Source organism: Gopherus evgoodei, chromosome 3 (assembly GCF_007399415.2).
Source record: "Gopherus evgoodei ecotype Sinaloan lineage chromosome 3, rGopEvg1_v1.p, whole genome shotgun sequence".
Lineage (NCBI taxonomy): Eukaryota > Metazoa > Chordata > Testudines > Testudinidae > Gopherus > Gopherus evgoodei.
The window spans coordinates 183,780,868-183,804,373 of record NC_044324.1 but is presented as its reverse complement, the minus strand read 5'-3'; the positions used below and the strand labels follow the sequence as shown (position 1 = coordinate 183,804,373).

At 41.0% G+C, this 23,506-nt stretch overlaps 1 protein-coding gene across 4 annotated transcripts in view; it reads right to left on the bottom strand.

Moving 5' to 3' along the window:
* EML4 (EMAP like 4) overlaps positions 1 to 23,506 on the bottom strand; it is a 263,780-nt gene that overhangs the window by 162,982 nt on the left and 77,292 nt on the right. For 2 of the 4 annotated variants that reach the window (XM_030557639.1, XM_030557642.1), the window contains exon 1: positions 1,928 to 2,233. The exons of the other annotated variants lie outside the window; for them this stretch is intronic. In XM_030557639.1, coding sequence (XP_030413499.1) covers positions 1,928 to 1,994 — 67 coding nt within the window. In that variant the 5' untranslated portion in view covers positions 1,995 to 2,233. Of the gene's footprint in view, positions 1 to 1,927; positions 2,234 to 23,506 lie in introns of those variants that run through there. 4 annotated transcript variants of the gene reach the window in all.

Genomic DNA, 23,506 nt, shown 5'->3' with positions numbered 1-23,506 from the left:
AAATTGAATTATAAGAACTTTGTTTTATTATTTGTGTTTTTGTTTTAATCAGAGACTTTAACTTACATTATATGCATTATACATTACATCGTATGTAAATTTACATAAAAGATTCAAGTTATTCTCTTAGACTACAGGATCAAGTATGATCCTTTTGTAGTCCCCTGCTTCCAATTAATTAAAACTAAAATTGCTGTTGTTCGAAGGTAGAAAGGGGCACATATTTCCAACACACATTAGGATGGAAATATTTAGAATGATTAACAGTGAGATAAACTTCAGACACATTCACAATTTGAAATTTCATGTTTGCCTTTAAAAATCGCCAGCTTGAGATGACACCTGAATCTTTTCAGAGGATTATTAAAACTTTATTTACTAAGGAACATAAAAACATATGGGAGTTTTTGCTGAATAAGGTGCTACTCAGCATCAACAAGCATGGACAAATATGGCCCTAAGTATTTACATAGAACTTAGTGCCCTTTGATTTCTGTTCTGCAGATACTTAAGGAGTTAAACAGCAGCCTTCTTCATATTGCTGTACTTTCTGGGATTGTGTAACAGTGCAAGGGATTATGAGAAGCACTAGTATTTTTTTTAATTTCTAATTCACTTCCCTCTGATTGCAACATCTTAATATTACATTCTGATTAACTGTGGGTGAATGCTTTGAATTCTGCAGCAGATAAAGTACAAGTACATTTCCCAGTTTAGGAATTTACCAGCTAAACATGCACTGAAATCTACTGCTCTGAACATATACCGTTACATTTGGGAAATGTCAAAAAAAAAAGTTAAAATATGGAATTAATCATTTCCTGTTAATCTTTTATCTTAAGGCTGTAAAGCATGTGATTTTGTACATGTACTGTTGTACTCATATGAAAACTGTCCTTTATGAATCAGTAAGCAAAGCAATACTTTCTTCAGTGAGGGATGTGTGATTTTGGGATAAGTATATATTTATTTACTATCCAGCAGTATTTTCATTACTCTAATTTGTCTCAGAATATTAAAGATATATCTGAAACTCTTTAAGAAAGAGCAGGAACCTTACAGATTGGTGTGATAACAACTGCTTAAACAAAGGAAGTTTGTGTTGAAAGTTCTTGCTACTCTTACTAAGGCTTCAGTCAAAGTTAAAAATGAAAAGGAAGACAGAGTTAAGTTTGAGAGGAGAACATGCCATGCCATGCAGAAACAAAAATACAGCATTGCACATACTTGAAATTTCAGCATGCATGGTTATTTTAACTACTTATTGTGAACGAATCTTTACTGCCTCCTGCCACAGGAGCCCGATGCAATCAAAACTTTCTTGCAGGGGCTTACTTATTTTTTAATACAACACTGACATTGAAATAGACAGTTTTCTGAAGCATTTCTCAGTGAAAGGCTTACATAGATCATATATTAATTTGAAATATCTGTTTAAAAGGAAAAAAATCATTATGTGATACATTTTATGATCTAGCATGCTATTTTCGGGGGGGGAGGTGTATTCACACTACAAAAGTCACAGTGCCAAGAGTATTTTTCCATCAAATATTTAGTTTAATTATTCCCTATTATTTTATATTGTACATCTGCACTAGTAAAAAGTTGTTTTGTTTACTTTCTCAAGGCCAGCATGCATTCCGTTCTGTAAATTACATTATAGTAAGCTATCTTGATCTCTGAATAAGTACACCTTGTTGGCTGTAATGAGGGTGCAGAGTTACTGATGTATGCAGACAAATATTTGTCATGTTATTTACTTGTACATGGTTTTTTTTTGGTGTGGGTTAAGGGGACCAGCAAAGAAAGAGTTGGAACTCATTTTAGCAGTCTTTAGCACAAGATTTCTTTTGTCATGATTCATAAGTACTTTCAGAGACTGCACTGGCATTCCCAGTAAAAAAAGAAAAAGATAGATATACTTTACCAGTGCAGAAGTTCATAAGTGCTGAGGAATCACATACTGAAGCAAGACAAGGCAAGCTGTCTTCCATTCTTGTCACCTATGTTACATGTACTACAAAACCAGTTGTGTCTACGTTTCTCGCTGCCTTCCCAGATAGTTTCAGAGCAAATCGCAGCTCTGTAAATCTGACGGCATACTTTGAATTCTGAGGAAATCCTCCCAGTCCAGATGGCCCACCACAAAGCACTTCTGTGTTGGCACAAATAAAAACTCCTTAAGATAGGTCTCCTCCTCCTGCCTCTCTTTGCACTCTGAGCAAGAGGAAAGCTTCTGCTTTTGAGAGAGAGAGAGAGAGAGAGGCAAAAGGGGGTGGGATGCAGACAAACATCTGAGACTGTTTCAGGGAGTGGCTAAATCTCAGACACCAGAAATACAATAATAAAAGCACTCACTAACCCATGCACTACAGCAATTTGTCACAGTGCACAGGCTACCAATTAAAGATCTCAAATGTTACAACTGTTACCTCTGTTTTAGCAAAAGTTTGGGAAATTTACAGAATTCTTACTAACTAGTTTTCAAAATAAGGTGGGGGGGGACAAGCTATTGTTTTTACACAATTAGGGTCCATTCCTACCCCCATCTAAATCAACAGGGATAAAATTGGGCTCTTAATTTAGAGACTTGTACCTCTGCTATTTCTCCTTCAGATTAAGTTATACTGCCACTTGTCCTCAATATGTGCTAATCCACAAGTTTTTCAGATTAGTTTTTACAAAGTTAAAAAAGCAACAACTGAATTTTTATTCACCTACATACACCTGAATAAACAATTACAGTTAAGAATAACTAACCATGAGGACTTTGTTGAAAAGCCAACAAAAACAGTGTAAATGAAAACTCTTACTGTCCCAAAGCATTGAGTTTGCTCATGTTTTACAATCAATAAAAATTTTAACTGCAGCCAAACAATGCATGAGAAAATGGAAGTGATATACCAATTTTTGGTATTTTCATACCATATCTTTCAAAATTAAAAAGTAAAGATACCACTGGCAATATGCTTATATGCACTGTTTTACAATAAATTGAATTGTAATATCCTAGTTTAAAACTAGCTGCTTTTGCAAGGCTATCATTCCATTAAGTGGGAGAGAACTCATATTACAAATGCATTACAGTCTATTTAATATGACCATGCTTTTGTCTGTCTTGCAAAACCAAGTAGAGCCAGATGAGAACTAATGAATACAACATGTGCTCATTCTTTTGGTAGCTGTGCCTGAAGCCAACTGGCAGAATTTATACAGTAAGATAAATGTCAAAACAAAGGAATCGGTGGTTACATATTGCATATATTTTCCCTTATATCTCAAATATGCTTTAAATAATCTAGCACTTTCAAAGCTTTGCAGAACCATAGGAAGGCAAAAGTTAAAAACCTGCAGCAAAAGAGAGAATAAAAAGAGTGGGGTATCAGAAACAAAAGCATGCTGGGGTCAAGTCTCACTATTCAAAAGGCAATGGGCATGTGATACTGTCTGAGCTCTGAACATCTCTCACTCCTCTGATGTGAATTGTTCTTTAAGAGTTTGTGACAACACATTCTTAAAAGTAAAAATAATATACAAGATGATGCTTTTCAAACTCAAACTCCTTGAGCTAGTCAATTCCAGCAAAACTATGTGCTTTGTAGCAACTCCTGAAAGCTTCCCTTTGTGGAAGGAAAGAATTTACCGTATAGGAGATCCAAACAGAAATAAACAAAAAATCAGATGGGCTATCACCGGGACACTCAAGTCTACACAACTCTTGCACCAGAAAGCAGAAGGCAGAATGGGAAATCACCTGAGAAACTCGATGGTGGAGAACTACTGAGATAGGGAATCACTTAAAACCCTACTCCACCTCTGTTTCTTGTAACATCACTAAAGAAAAAAAAAAGCAAAATTGAAATTCAGAATACTGTATTTGGGCCAACAAACAGATTGTTGGGTTTGCTAAATGGTACAGAATAGAGGGGGGAGGTGAAAAGAGACCTAATTCCCTACTTTTAAAATTGCTCTTGATTATCATAAAACATAACTAATTGTACGTGATAAACAGGAGACACCCAACTGAAACATGGTTTTAAACAATTAAATTAAATTAACTATGGACTGTTGGATTTCTAGCATAAAGGCAAAATTCTTGTTGCAGGACGCAACTAAGAGCTTGCATTGTGCATATGGGAAATTAAATGCTAATGTTTCCAGATGTATAACCTTTGACACAAAAGATTTTTAGTTCTGATGAAGAGGGATTTCTTAAAAGAAAACAACAACAAAATCCCCCACTACGAAGCTACATTAATGCAGTATTTCCAACTAAGCTCACAGCCTCCCACTAGGATTGCCAGTTTTGGTTGGATGTATTCCTGGAGGTTTCATCACATGACAATCTTTAATTAAAGATTAATCTTTAATTCCTGGAGACTCCAGGACAATCCTGGAGTGTTTGTAACCCTACCTAACACCCACCAGAGCAAAAAGTGTATTTCCTGAGGTACTAAAGAAGCAAAACACACGATCAGAATATAGAGCTCAGAATATAATTTTGAATAAAGTTTGAAGTAAAACAATACACTTTTTTGTCCTTGTCTTAAACTGTTTATTTTTGAAATGGTTTCCTGACTAGTGCTGACTATTGACCATGCTGGTCAACAAGATAGTTATGCCATTGTAGGTGTCTGATGGTTAATTATATAAGGACTTTAAAAATTCTATGCACTCAGTGAATGTGGATGGATGGGACAGTGAGAAAGGAATGATAACAAAACCACTTCATGACTGCCACTCTGCTCTGCTCCCCTAATCATCACAATACTGGAGACAGGGCTTGCTAATGAATATGTGTATCCACTTTCAAGCCTCCCTCCAACCTGCTTTACCTTCAAAACAACATTGTGCAATAGGGTGGAAAGGGCCTTCTCTGACAGGGTACGTCTACACTACGGGATTATTCCGATTTTACGTAAACCGGTTTTATAAAACAGATTGTATAAAGTCAAGTGCACGCAGTCCCACTAAGCACATTAATTCAGTGGTGTGCATCCATGGTCCGAGGCTAGCATCGATTTCCGGAGCATTGCACTGTGGGTAGCTATTCCGTAGCTATCCCATAGTTCCCACAGTCTCCCCTGCTCCTTAGAATTCTGGGTTGAGAGCCCAGTGGCAGATGGGGCAAAAATCATTGTTGCGGGTGGTTCTGGGTAAATGTCGTCAATCATTCCTTCCTCCGTGAAAGCAACGGCAGACAATCATTTTGCGCCCTTTTTCCCTGGATTGCCCTGGCAGACGCCATAGCACAGCAACCATGGAGCCTGTTCAGCTTTTTTTTTTTTTTTTTTTTTTTTTTTTTTTTTTTTTTTACAGTCACCGTATGTGTACTGAATGCTGCGGACAGAGGCAATACTCCAGCGCTACACAGCAGCATTCATTTATTTTTGCATGATAGCAGAGACGGTTATCAGTCGTTCTGTACCGTCTGCTGCTGGTGTAAATTGGCAATGAGATGACGGTTATCTGTCATTCTGTACTGTCTGCTGCTATCATAGGTGCCCCTGGCTGAGGTCGGCCAGGGGCGCAAAGGCAAAAATGGGAATGACTCCTCGAGTCGATCCCTCCTTTATGGTTTCTAAAAATAGAGTCAGTCCTGCCCAGAATATGCGACAAGTGTGCTAGAGAACCAGTGTATCAGAGAGCACAGTTGCTCCGTGCCAGATCCCACAGAAATGATGAGCTGCATGCCATTCACGGGGGGGTGCCCCTGCAACAACCCCACCCGTTGCTTCCCTCCTCCCCCAACCTTCCTGGGCTACCGTGGCAGTGTCGCCCCCATTTGTGTCATTAAGTTATAAAGAATGCAGAAATAAGAAACAGTGACTTGTTAGTGAGATAAAATGAGAGGGAGGCAGCCTCCCGCCGCTATGACAGTCCAGGCAGGACATTAAGCGGTGCGGGGGAGAGGAGCCCAGCATGCCACTGCTACGACAGTCCAGGAAGGACAAAATCTTTTCTTTACACAGGAAAGGGAGGGGGCTGATGGAGCTCAGCTCCCAGTCGCTATGATGAGGACGGTTACCAGCCGTTCTGTACCATCTACTGGGAATGACTGAGAATCATTCCTATTTTCACCCAGGTGCCCCCAGCCAGCCTCACCTGAAGCCAGCCAGGAGCACTCATGGGTTGATAACAAGGACAGCTACCAGTCCTACTGCACCGTCTGCCACCGGAGAGGGGAGGGGAGTGGATACTGCTCTTCACTGCTGCAGCATCGTATCTACCAGCAGCATTCAGTAGACATAGGGTGACATTGAAAAAAGTCAAGCAACGATTTTTTTCCCTTTTCTTTCACATGGGGGGAGGGGAGTAAATTGACGAGCTATTCCCTGAACCACGCCAGACAATGTGTTTGAACCTACAGGCCCTGGGAGCTCAGCCAAGAATGCAAATACTTTTCGTAGACTGCTGGGGACTGTGGGATAACTGGAGTCCTCAGTACCCCCTCCCTCCCTCCATGAGCGTCCATTTGAGTCTCTGGCTTCCCGTTACGGTGGTCACGCAGCACTGTGTAGCCTGTAGATTTTTTTTTCAAATGCTTTGGCATTTCGTCTTCTGTAACGGAGCTTTGATAGAACAGATTTGTTTCACCATACAGCGATCAGATCCACTATCTCCCATACGGTCCATGCTGGAGCTCTTTTTGGATTTGGGACTGCATTGCCACCCGTGCTGATCAGAGCTCCACGCTGGGCAAACAGGAAATGAAATTCAAAATTTCGCGGGGCTTTTCCTGTTTACCTGGCCATTACATCCGAGTTCAGATTGCTGTCCAGAGCGGTCATGGTGGTGCACTGTGGGATACCGCCCGGAGGCCAATACCGTCGATTTGCGGCCACACTAACCCTAATCCGATATGGTAATACCGATTTTAGCACTACTACTCGGGGAGGAGTACAGAAAACGATTTAAAGAGCCCTTTATATCGATATAAAAGGCCTCATAGTGTGGACGGGTATAGCGTTAAATCGGTTTAACGCTGCTAAAATCGGTTTAAATACATAGTGTAGACCAAGCCTGAGTATAGCTGCACACGAAGAACCCTACATCCTGTGTCTCTTTCCAGTCACCCAGTGGCAGTCCATCAGTTCCACTGCCTGTCTGGCCTTCTGCACCTATGCAAAGGGGAGCACTATTTGCCATAAACATATTCAAGTTAAAGCTAGCGCGATATATATCTTCCCTTTTGCATATCATCTGATATTGCAGACTTGACTCATGGAACTGATGCCAGTCATTGCAATATGATCTTTGTTACCATATGTGTTCATTACAAAAAATGGCATGAACAGTTACATCCCAGTATTCATGCAAATCCACCTGCTTCCCATTAATTTCAGGATCCAGACAAATCTTGTTCTCTTTGGCTTTAAAACTCTCTTGGATGTGGTCTAACTTATCTCATGAACTTTGCCCCTTAAGTGGCTTCCACCCTTCTAGCTGGGTCCTTAATCTGTCGCTTCAAACAATTTCACTACTGCTAGTGCAAGAGCTTTCTCTTTTGCAATTTCTTTTCTCTCCACATAGTCTTTTCCATTTCCAGCTCTTCAAAGCTTTTCACTCTTAACAATCATCTCTTACTTTGTTTCTCCTCTTCTCTGCTATTATTTAACTCTGGGATGCTAGCACTTAAAATTAAAAAGGTCGTAGAGTGATTTTTACACTAAGGGCTAGGGGAAAGCTGACAGGTGCAGAGGAGCACGTGGTTCGGACAGAGATATCCCTTAGGGGAGAATCTATTAATGGAGATTCCCTATGTCCTAGTAAGGAGGGGAGGATGGAAGATGTAAAATACAGGTAAGATCTGATGAGAAACAGTCAAAAGAAAAATAAGTCTCATTCAATTACATCATGTAATAGCAGACAGCTAAAAAGTGACAAATTTTTAAAGTGCTTATATACCAATGCTAGAAGTCTAAAAAATAAGATGGGTAAACTAGAGTGCCTCATATTAAATGAGGATATTGATATAATAAACATCACAGAAACTTGGTGGAATGAGAATAATCAATGGGACACAGTAATACCAGTGTATAAAATATATTGGAAGGGCAGAACAGATCGTGCTGGTGGCGGAGCAGCACTATATGTGAAAGGAAGTGCAGAATCAAATGAAGTAGAAATCTTAGATGAACTAAACTGTACCACAGAATCTGTATGGATAGTAATTCCATGCTCTAAAATAAGAATATAGCAGTAGGGATATATTACTGACCACCTAACCAGGATGGTGATAGTGGCTGTGAAATACTCAGTGAGCTTAGACAGGCTGCTAAAATAAAAAAACTCAATAATAATGGAGGATTTCAACTATCCCCATATTGACTGGGTACATTTCACCTCAGGATGGGATGCAGAGATAAAGTTTCTTGACATCTCAAATGACTGCTTCTTGGAGCAGCTAGTCCCAGAACCCACGAGAGGCAATTCTTGATTTAGTCCTAAGTGGAGCACAGGGTCTGGTCCAATAAGTGAATATAACTGGATTCCTTGGTAATAGTGACCATAATATAAATTACATTTAACATCCCTGTGGTGGGGGAAACACCACAGCAGCCCAACACTGTAGCAGTTAATTTCAAAAAGGGGAACTACACAAAAATGAGGTGGTTAGTTAAACAGAAATTAAAAGGTATAGCGCCAAAAGTGAAATCCCTGCAAGCTGCATGGAAACTTTTTAAAGACACCATTACAGAGGTCCAATTTAAATGTATAGCCCAAATTAAAAAAAACATAATAAGAGAACCAAAAAGTGAGATCATGGCTAAAGAACAAAGTAAAAGAAGCTGTGAGAGACAAAAAGTGGAAGTTAAATCCTAGTGAGGAAAATAGAAAGGAACAAACTCTGGCAAATGAAATGTAGAAATATAATTAGGAAGTCCAAAAAAGAATTTGAAGAACAGTTAGCCAAAGATGCAAAAAATAATAAAATTTTTTTGTAAGTACATCAGATGCAGGAACCTGCTAAACAACCAGTGGGGCCACTGAGTGATCCAAATTCTAAAGGAGCACTCAAGGACAATAAGACCATTGTGAAGAAACTAAATGAATTCTTTGCATCAATCTTCATGGCTGAGGATGTGAGGGAGATTCACAAACCTGACACATTCTTTTTAGGTGATAAATGAGTCATAGAATATCAGGGTTGGAAGGGACCTCAGGATATCATCTAGTCCAACCCCCTGCTCAAAGCAGGACCAATCTCCAGATGGATTGTTGCCCCAGATCCCTAAATGGCCCCCTCAAGGATTGAACTCACAACCCTGGGTGTAGCAGGCCAATACTCAAACCACTGAGCTACTACTCCCCCCAAATCTGAGGAACTGTCCCAGATTGAGGTGTCATTAGAGGAGGTTTGGGTACAAACTGATAAACTAAACAGTAGTAAGTCACCAGGACTAGATGGTATTCACCCAAGAGATCTGAAGGAACTCAAATGTGAAATTGCACAACTACTAACTGTAGTCTGTAACCTATCATTTAAATCAGCTTCTGCACCAAATAACTGGAGGCTAGCTAATGTGACTCCAATTTTTAAAAGGGGCTCCAGAGGTGATCCAAGCAATTACAGGGCTGTAAGCCAGACTTCAGCATCAGGCAAACTAGTTGGAACTATAGTAAAGAACAAAATTGTCAAACACATAGATGAACATAATTTGTTGGGGAAGAATCAACATGATTTCTGTAAAGGGAAATCATGCCTCACCAATCTACTAAAATTCTTAGAGGGGGTTAACAAGCATGTGGACAAGGGGGATCCAGTGGATATAGCGTACTTCAATTTTCAAAAAGTCTTTGACAAGGTCCCTCACCAAAAGCTGTGAAGCAAAGTAAGCAGTCATGGGATAAGAGGAAAGGTTCTCTCATGGATTGGTAACTAGTTAAAATATAGGAAACAAATGGTAGGAATAAATGGTCAGTTTTCAGAATGAAGAGAAGTAAATAGTGGTGCCCCCTGGGGTCTGTACTGGGACCAGTCATATTCCATATATTCATAAATGATCTGGAAAAAGGAGTAAACAGTGAGATGGCAAAATCTGCAGATTATACAAAATTGCTCAAGATAGTTAAGTCCCAGGCAGACTGCAAAGAGCCACAAAAGGATCTCTCAAAACAGGGTGACTGGGCAACAAAATGGCAGATGAAATTCAATGTTGATAAATGCAGAGTAATGCATATTGGAAAACATAATCCCAATGATACATCTAAAATGATGGGGTCTAAATTGACTGTTACCAAGAAAGGGATCTTGGAGTCATTTTCAATAGTTCTTTGAAAATATCCACTCAATGTGCAATGGCAGTAAAAAAAGCGAACATAATGTTGGGAATCATTAAGAAAGGGATAATAAGACAGAAAATATCATATTGCCTCTATAGAAATCCATGGTATGCCCACATCTTGAATACTATGTGCAGATGTGGTTGCCCCATCTCAAAAAAGATATATTGGAATTGGAAAAGGTTCAGAAAAGGGCAACAAAAATTATTAGGAGTATGGAATGGCTGCCATATGAGGAGAGATTAATAAGACTGGGAGTTTTCATCTTAGAAAAGAGACCACTAACGGGGAATATGATAGAGGTCTATAAATTCATGACTGCTGCCCCCGCTGCTCCTATTGGTTGGGAATACAGCCAATGGGAGCTTAAGGGACAGCGCCTGCGGATGGGGCAGCACGCAGCAGAGCCGCCTGGCCGCACCTCCACGTAGGAGCCAGAGGTGGGACATGCCGCTGCTTTCAGGAGCTGCTTGAGGTAAGCACCGCCCACAGCCTGCACCCCAAGCCACCTCCCCGTGTCCCAACGCCCTGCCCCATCCCTGATCCCCCTCCCAACCTCCAAACCCCTCGATCTCAACCCGGAGCCCCCTCCTACACACCAAGCTCCTCATCCCCAGCACCACCCCAGAGCCTGCACCCACAGTTGGAGCCCTCCCCGCCACCACACACCAGATCCCCCTCCCGCACTCTGAACTCCTCATTGCTGGCCCACCCTGGAGTCTGCACCCAACCAGAGCCCTCACCTCATCCTGCACCCCAACCCCAACTGCATAAGCACTTATGGCCCGCCGTAAAATTTCTATACGCAGAGGTGGCCCTCAGGCCAAAAGGTTTGTCCACCCCTGAGGTACACAAACTGCATATATAATTAATCTTGCAATGATCTATTATTTGGATTCATATAATGTGTATTTTTTTTTTTTGGAATGGCAACATACCAGTAGTGATCGATTCAGTTTTTTAAGAGTCAATGTTCTATAATCATTTAATAGCTAACAGTTTTTCAGCATACAACTAGCAGCAGTAGTGTTTCAGTAGATAACCTATCTTCATGCTAGCCAAATATGGCATTTCAGAACTGAACATATCTTTTTACTATATACTTTATTGCTTTTCCCCAGTGGAAAGGCAGAAAAGCAGTGATTTCTTTAATAACTGACCAACTCAATGCTTTAAGAAGATTGTTAGACTATTTTATTCCCTTTTCTTGGAAAAAACCTCTCTCTTCAGAAACCAATATGCCATTTTAAAACAATTTTATATACTTGATCCCTTTCCTGGCAAAACTGATCAACCTGTTTTATTAGATGAATCATAAGAAATAACCGAACAAATGTAATTAGTTCTAAAACATATATTTCAATTAAAAACATGCTCACTGGCTGGATCAAATATATTTTCACAACGCAGCAGGGCATCTGTAAATAAGAGTCACTTAGAATGGGCAAGAACAGCGTCCAGGATTTAATGCTTTCATTAAACCGAGGCCCCAGGTTTCCCAGTGCCAGAGATTGCTCAGGAAAAGTCAGCTACAGAAGCTTAGCTACCTTACAATCACTCATTTTCAGATGGCCAATGTTCCTCTTCTCTTGCTTCAACTCAAGGTCCTGGCACTGGAATGAAGTTTTACTAAAATCAAGTTTTCTGAAGCATTAGCACACAGTTTCACAGTGCAAGATCTAATAAAGCTCATGTCACTGTCAACACAATGAGGAGAGAAAGAGTTGACACAAAATAGAGCAGAAGAGCAATGCAAAGGGATGGAAGAAAGCGCGCATAGTAATTCTTAACCAACAAGTTCTTCAGGGCAGGCACCATATCTTTGTACATAATTATACAGAGATGAGCACAATGTGTCCCTCATTCTGAGAGGGGCTTCTGGGTGCTACTATAATATAAATACACCTCCTAGCCCGATAAAACACAGTCCTCGGGAGCCAAAAAATCTTACCACGTTATAGGTGAAACCGTGTTATATCGAACTTGCTTTGATCCGCCGGAGTGTGCAGAACCCACCCCCCCCGAAGCACTGCTTAACCGTATTATATCCGAATTCGTGTTATGTCAGGTTGCAATATATCGGGGTAGAGGTGTATTGAACAAAAAGAGAGGGCAAGGTGTGCATGAAGTAGAGAAAACATTCTAATAGAAGCGAAACAAGAAAGACAATGAGTTAAAAAGATAAAATTAAAATATAGTAAGTCCAAAGTACATCAGACAAAGCATCTCTTTTATGGCCTCTTATTCTGGGCATGCATTCGAGGTAATTTTTGGCTAATGACATTTGCCATGCTATAGTGTGGTTGCCTGAGTGCATATAAAATAATGGCAGCATCATCACCAGAGAATTCTCTGTTTTTGTCCAGAGATCCTTACTATTTCACCTCAGGCCAAGTCTGTTTCACCTACGGAAGTTCTCCGTAAGTGGGAGACTCTAAAGTCTTATCTTGGCAACTACTATATACTTTAAACTATATACTGTTATAATATTAAGTAATATATTAATTTTTCTTTAAGCAATCAGCATAAGTTAGATTATTGAAAACAAACTAGTAACTGATAGTATTAGACACTCCAAAGCTATGGTCATGGAAATGACTAGCAGTCTGATTATTTAATTCATTTCAACACGAAGAAAAACATAGCTATTTGCAGTGTACTGTGGCGGGGATGGGGAAGAGGAATTACTGCAAAAATACAAAGTGATTTCAAAATACAATACTTTTTTGGTTTCCTGAAATACTACATTGCATAAAAGTTAAACAAATCAAGTTTAATTCCAGCAAACCAAAATAAAATAAAATAAAATGTGGAGTCTATCAGCTAGTAGAAAATATAGACTACTGCAATGTCTGATTGTTGTACCATCCTTAAAGTTTGATTACCTAAGACCAAGTCTATGTTTGTACAAGACTCCTGTTTGTCATTAGGTAGGGTATTACCCCATTAGGTGCTCAGTGGATCAGAAAATCTCAGATTAAAAGGAAATAAAATGATGGTACATCTACTTACAGGATAAAAATAATCTCTGGTAAAGAGGCCCGACGCAAGGCCCTCTGAACCTCTTAAGGCCCATACTAGAGTTGCCAACCCTTTCCTGCCCTGTCCCCATGCTGCTCCCAGAAGCAGCCAGCATATCTCTGCGGTCCCTGGCGGAGGGGGGGTGTTGGGGGTATCTACGCGCTGCCCGTGCCCCAAGCACTAACTCTGCAGCTCCCACTGGCCAGAAACAGCGACCAATGGAAGCTGCGGAGGTGGTGCCTGCAGGCAGGGGCTGCAGATGGCGCCCCCTGCTCCCCACTTCGGGGTTGCAAGGATGTGCTGGCCAATTTTGGGAGGGGCACAGAGCCCCCTGGCCCCACTTACCTCGGGCAGCTCCCAGGTTGGCAGCGCAGCAGGCTAAGGCAGGCTCCACTCCTGAGGAGCTGTAGGGATGTGCCAGCCACTTCTATGAGCAACGCAGGACCAGGGCAGGCAGGGATCCTGTCTTAGCCCTGCTGCACTGCCGCCTGGGAACCGCCTGAGGTAAATACCACCTGGCCAGAGCCCACACTCCTCCCCGCCACACCCCAACCTCCTGCCCCAGCCCTGAGCCCCCTCCCAAAGCCTGCACCTCCTCCCACACTCCAACCCCCTGCCCTAGACCAGTGAAAGGGAATGAGGGTGGGGGAGAGCAAGTGACGGAGGGAGAAGGGATAGAGTGAGCACGGCAGGGCCTCGGAGGTGGGACCTCAGGGCAGGGGCAGGGCAAAGGGTGTTTGGGTTTGTGTGATTAGACAGTTGGCAACCCTAGCCCACATGTGGGCACACGGGAGTGGGAAGGGGAGTGAGCAGCTGCACAGGACAAGCACAAAAGATCACTATGGGTGCTGGCAAGGGTTGGAACAGGGTAGGTGTCACAAATCTGTGCTTCTGAAGAACCAGTAGTCCTAGTAGTGTGTGCAAATTGCAGACAGGCTCTGGCAATCACAGGCCTGGGTTAGTGGGAATGGCCTCCCAAATCTCCCCATGCTCTACCTGCACAGAACTCAAATACTCAGATTCTGTGGAGGTGGAATTACTATTACCCTTAGTGTGCATTCATGGCCACATCTTAAGCATGATATACTCAATTTAACAACTATCTAGTGAGTTAAAATCACAGTATCCACTTTAAACAAACTATTACAACACTTCAGAGTTTGACCTTATCAAAATATCATTTACAGCCATACAATTCTGAAACATCACATGTAACAGCTGTACAGTCCATAAATTAACTACTCTTCTGATGCCACAGAATACTATACAAAGTCATTCAAGAGGAATCTACACAGAGCTTCATATCTGTTTCATTAACAAAGATATTTAATAGCATGCTCTATCCGCACTCCTAGCAAAATGGATCACAATAAAACAGATACCACGATTCATTTGCAAATGTTGAATAAAAAAGTGGTTGCATCTATTGTGAAATGTCAAGACATGACTTGCGACCCATATCCTTGGAAGCACTTGAAAGACATCATGCATATTTAAAGAAACTAGGTGTAGAGAAACTCTTATGACCTTCTTTAAATGAGATCTCTCTCAGGCTCTGTCATTTTTTTCATAGCTACATTCCAGCTTCACTTTTATGCTTATTTAAAATAAAATTTTATACTTGAGAGGTAGACCCAAGTAGGTTATAGTTAAATGGTCACTGAGGAGAAATCACACTTTCATGTACTGTTTAAAACAAAATTACCCCAAAGAACTGATTGGGTCATGGAACTGGCAATGGGTTACAGAACCTTTCACCTTTAAGCCATCAGATCAAATTGTGTATGTCCAGAAGTCCTTACCATCTGAAAGTTGCTCTGCTTCTACATAAAAGATGCTGCTGGTCTCTGTACCATTCCAAGTGGAGAAGTGTTCATATTACAGAAACCATCATGGTTAAGACCGTTGTTTAATGTCTCAGCAAGGTATTTCTTCAGGTCAAGGCAGACGCCCATTTAACTAAGGAAAGGTATGCTGCCACTGGCTATCTGCCAGTTCTGTGGATATGAGAAAAGAACTCACTCTTCAGGACAGACAGCAAATCCTGCATTCCTTTTGCAGCTATCCTCCCAACTTCACATGCACATGTCCACAACAAACAAAGACAGTCTCATTTCATCCAAATATCAGAAGAATTAATTCCTTGATATTTAATCATTCAGTAAATCTACTGCTTCTAGAAGATCCTCTTTGTTAACACTACCTCAAAAGTTGTTTCCATTATGATATAGCTATTATGTTGTAAACGGAAAGCACCCTCTAGCTATGATCTAAATATACAGCTCATTTCTGCGAGGTGATCTAGAGCAAGGTGAAGTGCAACTCTCCTCCCCTTGGGCTTTGAGTATCTCTCTTTTTTTACAACACTGGCATTGCAACTTTATTGGAAGAATTCAGAATGTAGAACTGTGAAACTGTAATGTATTTAATCCTGTGGCGGGTTTCTTTTACACTTAAAGTAAGAAGACACACTATGCACACTGATGAAGTGGGTATTCACCCACGAAAGCTTATACTCCAATACTTCTGTTAGTCCATAAGGTGCCACTTTGTTACTTTTTACAGATCCAGACTAACACAGCTAGTTATAATGAAACACCTAATCTTGAAATTAAGTTACAGAGTTAATATACCTTCTGATACTTGACACTATGAACACTGTAAACTAAAGTAAATGGAAAAACAGTATTACGCTTGAGTTAAGCTTAGAGATCTAGACATTTTGTCAGTTTGTAAAGAAGGTTTATTGCAGCCATGCTATTTTAATAGCTCTGCAATACTTGTCTAAAGGAAGTAGCTGAGTCTTCCTGTTTATAGAGATACTAAGCAAAAAATTCCATGAAATACCAGTTGATTGAAAATGTAATGGTGTTGTCTACGTAATGCACATGGCCAGGGGTGAAAGTAAAGCCAAAGACTTGCCAGTACGGGGGCCGACTCCAGCCCTCGGAAGAGGTGGGGACTCGGGTGAAAGGGGGTGGGGTTGGGGGGTCAGTGTGCCCAAGCCAGTCCTTCCACGCTGTCTGGCCCAAGCCACCCAAGGCTCCAGCAGCGATTTAAAGGGCTCGGGCCCACGGCAGTGGTGGCCAGAGCCCCAGGTCCTTTAAATCACTGGCCCCGTGGCAGCTTCTCCTTTTGCCCACGACCGGGGAGGGTGGACAAAAGGGGCAACAACATTAAAGCACTGCCACTGCTCTTTTTGTTGTCCTTCATTATAAACATATGGCACCTTTTTACTGACTGGGTATAAGCCCCTACAGACCATAACACAGCTCTGGAATCCTTAAAAGAATGAATTGTCTCATCCGCCTTTTCAGAAAATGGTACGTCTTCTGCGGTCTGTTGCATGTCTGGAGCAATGCCAAACTTCTGCAACCAAGAAGCCCTCCTCATTGAGGCCATAATCCTAGGTGAGATGTCCGGCACAGATGTCCAGCACATTATGTCCTGACTGTTGTGATGTCCTAGCTACTAGACATCCCTCTGCCTTAAATTCTTCCCTGGCATCCTCAAGTAACTTATCTGATGCTGCACTGACAGGGTGGGGGAACATTAAAATAGCTTTCCATTATCATTCTGCCTCCCTGATTTTGGGGCTATATAAAGCCAGCTACCCTGGCACACATTGATGAGTCCCTGAGGAAGTTTTAACTTACATGGGCAAAAAACAACTTCTAAGTACCACTCTGTTTTCTAGATCTTCAATGAAACACCTAATCTTGAAATTGAGTTAATATACCATTGGAATGAATAGGGACAGATGGACCTGCAACAGATGTTCTTTTGGGGACTTAGAACTCAAGATAACAGAATTCCATATTGTTTTACAGTGGATTCGCGTTTGGAAGATTAATGTGTAAAACAAATCTTGGATTCTGTTGCACACATTTATAGTAGGAAGCAGGTTCTACAACTGTGGAATAGAGGAACAAAGAGGGCACTGCCAGCAAAAAAATCCGGGATATACTGAAGTCACTGGAAAAACTCCCATTAACTTCAATAGAGGCAAGATTTCACCCCAAGATTATTGTAACCTATTCTTTTATTCTTAACCCTGTTGCAGTCTTACCAAAAAACAATAAATACCAAAAATCTTCTTGTATACAATAGTCTCTTCATAATGTTGTTTTAGTATAACCATGTTAGTAGCTTATACAGAACTTGCTGTTTGAACACACACTTTACAGAACATAATTAGTTGTTTTGATAACATTAAGGTTTTGCGGTCTGGTTCTTAATATTACAGGCAACCACTGTTTAGGTATAAAAGAATGGCTATTAAGCATAATTTGTAATTTTCTAATATTAATGTAAAGTCATAGCTATTACACAGAAGCAATTCTAAAATATTGGAAGTTCTCATATTTATCGCTAATACAGGAAGACTGTGATGGGGTGGACTAAGTCCAGAGGCCCTCAGGTGGAGGCCAGAAAAGGGCAGAAGAGAGGTCCTCAAAGCTGCCTAGGGCAGCTGTGGGGGAAGCAGCCAATCGGGCCCCAGCCAGCTAGCATAAGAAGAGCAGCAGGGCCAGACTGAGATCAGTCCTTTGCTAGACTTGGAGAAGAGTGGATGATGCGCTGGGCTGGCTGCTAGGATTCCACCAGAACAAGACCCTAAGGTATGGGTGAAGAATGTGCTGGACCCACGGGGAAGTGGCCCAGGGAATTGTAGGAGCAATGCAGTTTATTTAAAAGGGACATGGTGGATGGCTGAGGGTGGAAACCCAGAGTAGAGAGCGGGCCTGGGTGTGCCCCACCAGCCACGGGAAAGTAGTCTGGACTTTGATGCACATCGGAAGGGGAGTTGTACTCTTTTGGTGGCCGAGCTGAAGAGCTGGGGCCAGAAAGGCCCAGAGAGGCGAAGCGTCTCCAGGGAGGGAGCCCTGAGGGACGTGGTCCGACATTAAGGCTGAAGAGATACGATCCTTCATGTTATTGAATAAGGTAAACAACCTCCTCAACCATGACATTCTTTTTTTCAGATATTTTTTAAAATGTTCCATTACTTTTGGGTTTCTTCATGTCCTAATTTAAGTGGCACAAGCAAGAGAGCACAGTGAAACACAGCAGTTTGCTCAGCAGTGCTCTATTGATTTAACAAAAGATAAAAGAGGCACAGTAGAAACAATGTTTCAAGTCAGCATGGGTTGAATTCACATTGATGTTTAATTAAATATATTTCACTTTGATGAATCTTCTGCTTTTTGGCATAGGGTTTTTTGGGGGGGGAGTTGGTTGGTGCATTTGTTTGTTTTTAAACAGCAGAGGAAGGAAACAGATTATTTCTTTTCAAACTGACAAAAGTGTTCCTTTTACAATTAACTTTTTCAATACTTAAGATCCAACTCTGCATCCAGATCCATGCAGGAAGACCTCCAGGCCCAAGCAAAGCCTCACTGGAATCAGGGGTGCTGCCACATGGGTATGTAAATTTGTTTGCAAGGTTCTGATTGCACGAATGGGGCCAAAACTAGCCATCTGAGCACATATAGGGGAAAGGAGGAATATCTGATATCCTACCAAATTTAAAATGTTTGAAAAGTTGGAACTTTTTTCTTTTATTAATACAGTATTTTTTAAAATCCTTTACATAACTTTAGGTTGAGTAATATAGTTAGTATTCCTAAACCTAAGTGTTCAAGTTCTTGAGTCAAGTCCTCTTCACCATGAGACTTGCTTTAAAATTATGAGATTTTTTTTTAATTGAGGGATTTTGTTTGCCCTTTGAATTTTGAGCCCATAGGTTATATTTCAAGTCCCATTTTCAAGCTTTTCTCTGCAACTTTGATGGAAACTTACTCTTTTTCAAACAAAAGCTGAGATTCTCTTATGAATTCATGGCTCCAGGAGCTGGGGCTTTAAGAAAACCAACTATTGCAAAACTCACAATAAAATTGTGAAAGTCGGCAAGACTGCTAGTGACCTGGGGGAAAAACAATTTTACATAGTCTTTCCTTGTACATCCATTGGGAGATATTTACTTATATTTAGGCATTCAGATCATAGCTTTCATCCAAGGCACTTTATTTTGCTTTTCAAAATGCTTGCATAAGAACAGTATCACCTTCACATAAAACCTGTCATTCTACTTAGGTCATATCGATTGTTCCAAGGTGCACTGGTCATATCATTTGCAAACAGAAAGCTAGGGTGTTATTACACTAGAGCATGAAACATATTGCTTTTGAATCTCTTTGCAAACAAGTGCTCCAATGAAATTAAAACTGCAATTAATGGCATCCAAAAGGGTTTTTGTGTTTACTATATCGTAAAGTAATCAGAACTTTACCAGGGTGTATTCCAAGTAATTTTTTTTTTAAAACGCACTTGGCATTAAAATTGTAATGTGGCCTTTATTAAGACACAGAAGTTAAAAAAATATTGGTAAACAAGGTGCAGAAAAATAAGAGTGTGCGCTGTCAGTTTGGGGCACAAGTGCAAGGCAGCTTAAACTGAACTGCATATTTGTTTGAGCTAATTTCTAGTGTTCATCTGTGTGGGAAAGTTACTTGAGTAATCAAAGGCCATATGCTTATTGAATAATGACTATAGGTCTGATCCTAGGCACAGCAGACTGTGTTGTACAATTTCCACCACCGTTAGAAGGCTCTGCATGCCTAATCCAAAATGCAGGGTGCCAGAAATATTCCTTTTAAGAGTCAAAAAAGAAGACATGGTTTTTGCTTTTTTACACTCTTCCAGATGAGCCATGGCAACATTATTATATTATGCCCAATTTCACTGAAACTCAGCTTCGGGATGGGGAGGGGGCGGGAAGGGGGTTGTTGCCCCGCCCTAAGTAAATGTATTACCAAATGATACAGTATACTTCTACATTACAGCACATGCACAGTCAAATTTCCAATTCAAGGCAGGATCTACCAACCAGTAATTTATCAGATAATGACTGACAAGCCAGCAGTACAGAATGTTATTTCAGGCACAAAGTCATGTTATGCTATACTTTTCTACTGCTGGGAAAGAAGGATTGCTTTATTTTAATATTTTGTTTCTCAATTCTGTGCCAAACAGAAATGCTAAACTTTGCATTCAATATGTCCTTTCATAATATGTATTATTCAGTTTTTTTCTGCATTTGAAGAGATAAAAGTTGAGCGCCACCTCAGACTCAAGGGGCAGGACTGAAATGCAAGCTCCCAGCCGTGCAAAGGCCATACAGAACAGTGCCTCCCTCATGACAGAGGGAAGACTGGAAAAAGAGCCACCTCAGGACCAGCAGTAAGGATCTATGGCTCTCATTCTAAAAAGCCCCAGAAGCCATGCACGCTCACTCCTAAACCTGTGGGGTGAGATTAGCAAGGTGTGAAATAGGCATGTTTAACATGGGGCAGCAATAAGGGAATGGTATACAGCCCTCAATGGGAAAATTATGGAACAAAGAAGAAATCCTTAATGTCATTTAAAATATTATAATTTATATGTTGTATCCGTTTTTATCCCATCCTTTGCCTCAAATACAAGTTTTCGCAGCTCCTTGCCTCAGATATCAAGTATTACTGTCCCATGAACAGAGCTTGCTCACCTCCTCACTGGTGGAAGAGAGAGGAGTAAACAACTGCATAACAAAGACAAGGCTAAACATTTCACTTGTTCCCCTAAGGACCTCTCCATTATTGAAGATGATGCTTTGGGTCACAGTTAAAAATGCATAGTGAAACCCAATGTTCAAGACAGGACTTTGCCGCTCTTTAAAAAAAAACAACATATCTTTGAACAATTGTGTTATAATCTGGTCTGCCAACAATTTTACAGTGCATTTTACAATGCATACAGGCCCAGAGCAGAGACACATTAAAGAACATCCAATGTGAAATAAGATTCAGTTTTAGCAAATGCTTTGTCTTTTCAATGACCATAAAATAAAGGAAGGAAATACTGCAGAAGCGAGAACAAGAAGAGATATTTATAAGAGTTGTTTCCGGGTTCAAAAGTTTTAATATCCTACACCACCATGAGTCATCGAGCAGACAGAGATTATATTCACACAATGTCCTTATCATGGTCTATTAAGGCCAACAGAGGACGCAGCTTTGACACCTTGCTCCTTCTGAACGGCTGGACATTGTTCTCCCCTCTAGTTGGAATAACCAAAGTAAAGCAAACTTGAAAATAAGCCAGTTTTAGCGTTTAAAAAAGTCACAAAAGACCAGCATCCCTAGTACAACTTGACTACATACCCCCACGCAAAAGTTATCTAGTCCAGAATTCCCTGTTTTAACACAAGCCAGTGTTAAATATTCTGGACAAAGTGACAATACTTTTCATGATTTTTTATGTGGTGACTCAGAGAAAGAATAAATCAAAAAACATTACAAGAAGTTGTTATGCAGGATGTAGAACTTGTCTCCTAGTGTGACCCACTTCCTTTTCCTCCTAGTCAAAAGCTAAACAACGTAAATCAAAACAAGCTGTTATTTTAAATGTAACTGAACCCTGCCAGGCATCCAGGGCTGCTGAAGTCTCTTCCCACTCCCATGTCTCCCCACTCCAGCTCTTCAACAATTTTTTGCACAACAATCCTGTAGTTCCCAGATTTGATTCAATTTCATTTTTCTGAAAATTTACTTTAAGCAATTAAAAACAGCAAGTGTGCATGGGAGGCTCAGGCAGCTTCCTAATGAAGGGGGTACCCAGAAGTGGTTCGCCAATTTATTACTACAGATCCAGATATTGATAATCGTACACACAAGTTTTAACCATGTTGCAAGCAATTGCACAAACTAACTGACATCCATCAGCCAACCTGCATGCACAAACACCACTATTGCATGTACAGCTACTGCACATGCAAATGCATGCATTGTTGTGTGCACATGATTAGGAAAATCTGAGCTCATTGGTTGAGGTCAGACATTCTAGTCTGCCCATGAAGGAATGTGCTCAGAAGGTTCACATCTCCTAAGGTAGCAAGTATTGTGAAAGGGGACTTGCCTGGGAAAAGGAATCATAAGGCTTCCACCCTTCATTTTTAGGCAATCCCATTCTCACATGCCAGAGCTTCTACTATAAGAATATATATTTCAGCCATTTAAAGACTTGGTCAGAAAGTAATCTTCTTTACAATGTTTTAAAAAATTCTATCAGGAATATCAACCGTAAAGTTCTTGCATGCAATAGTTTAAAAGACCATCTGCTGATGAGATCAAGTCCAGATTCTCCATATTTGGAGAAAGTGTGCACATCATGCCAAATTCTGGTGCTCCAGCTAGCTTCCACTGATCTCTCCATCAGAGCAGATGTCCTTAACTGTGATGAGAGAGGAGGAGCTCAGAGTTTGACTGAGAAGGGGAAAATGTTTGTTAGATGCACAATAGGATAAAAGGTATCCATAAAGGACTCTCCCCTTTTACAAGGGCCTGCAAAAGAGAAAAACAGGGGTGTAGTTCTAATTACTCCCTCTGCTTCACATTCTGGGCATCTTCAAGAGCCATAATCGCCTCTAAGAGGCAGATGGAGTTCCCTGGAACGCAAGGCCAAAGCTGAGCCACAGATCACAGTAGGACAAATCAAGTTTATACAAGTTTCTTGGGAGGCATCCAGAGAGGCTCAGTTTGATTCCACCTTTTTGTTAATTAATGGGCAGGCAAAAAGAATTAATTTAGAGGTCCCCAATGGAGGAAAAGAGGGAGATCAGCATCATCCACCTGGGCATTTTTTCCACTGGAGAAAACATAAGGATCCGTGACCTGTGGGACTCTAGGTACCACATTCGTCTGAAGATACCTCTCTAAATCTTCACTGGGGGTGATGGAGGAGTAGATGGGTTTGACAGGGGCAAGAGGACATCAGCCTCTTCTAAAGGTCTACCTCAGAGGGCTGTGGGAAGGACGAGGGTTTCAGACATCCTTTCAGGGGACAGAGAAGAATATAAGAAGGGCCAATGGTCTCTTCAGAATCAGATTAAACTGGGCAGAGTAGAGAAGTAGTCACAGATGTGGTAGAACTGGGAGGATAAATAGGCCCGGAGGAACTGGTAATGGCGCCTGGATTTAAAGATCTCTCTTAGTAAGAAAGAGTAGGGGAGGGCTGGAGATCTCCAAGCTTCATGTGTGCCTGGGAATCCTCTTTTGGGTGACAGACCTTGCAGAGGGTAGTGAAGGAGGTGGAAAACAAGGAGTAGTTGCCCAGTTGTGACCCACCTTACCTTCTTACCTGCGACTCAGCCTTTGCTTGCATT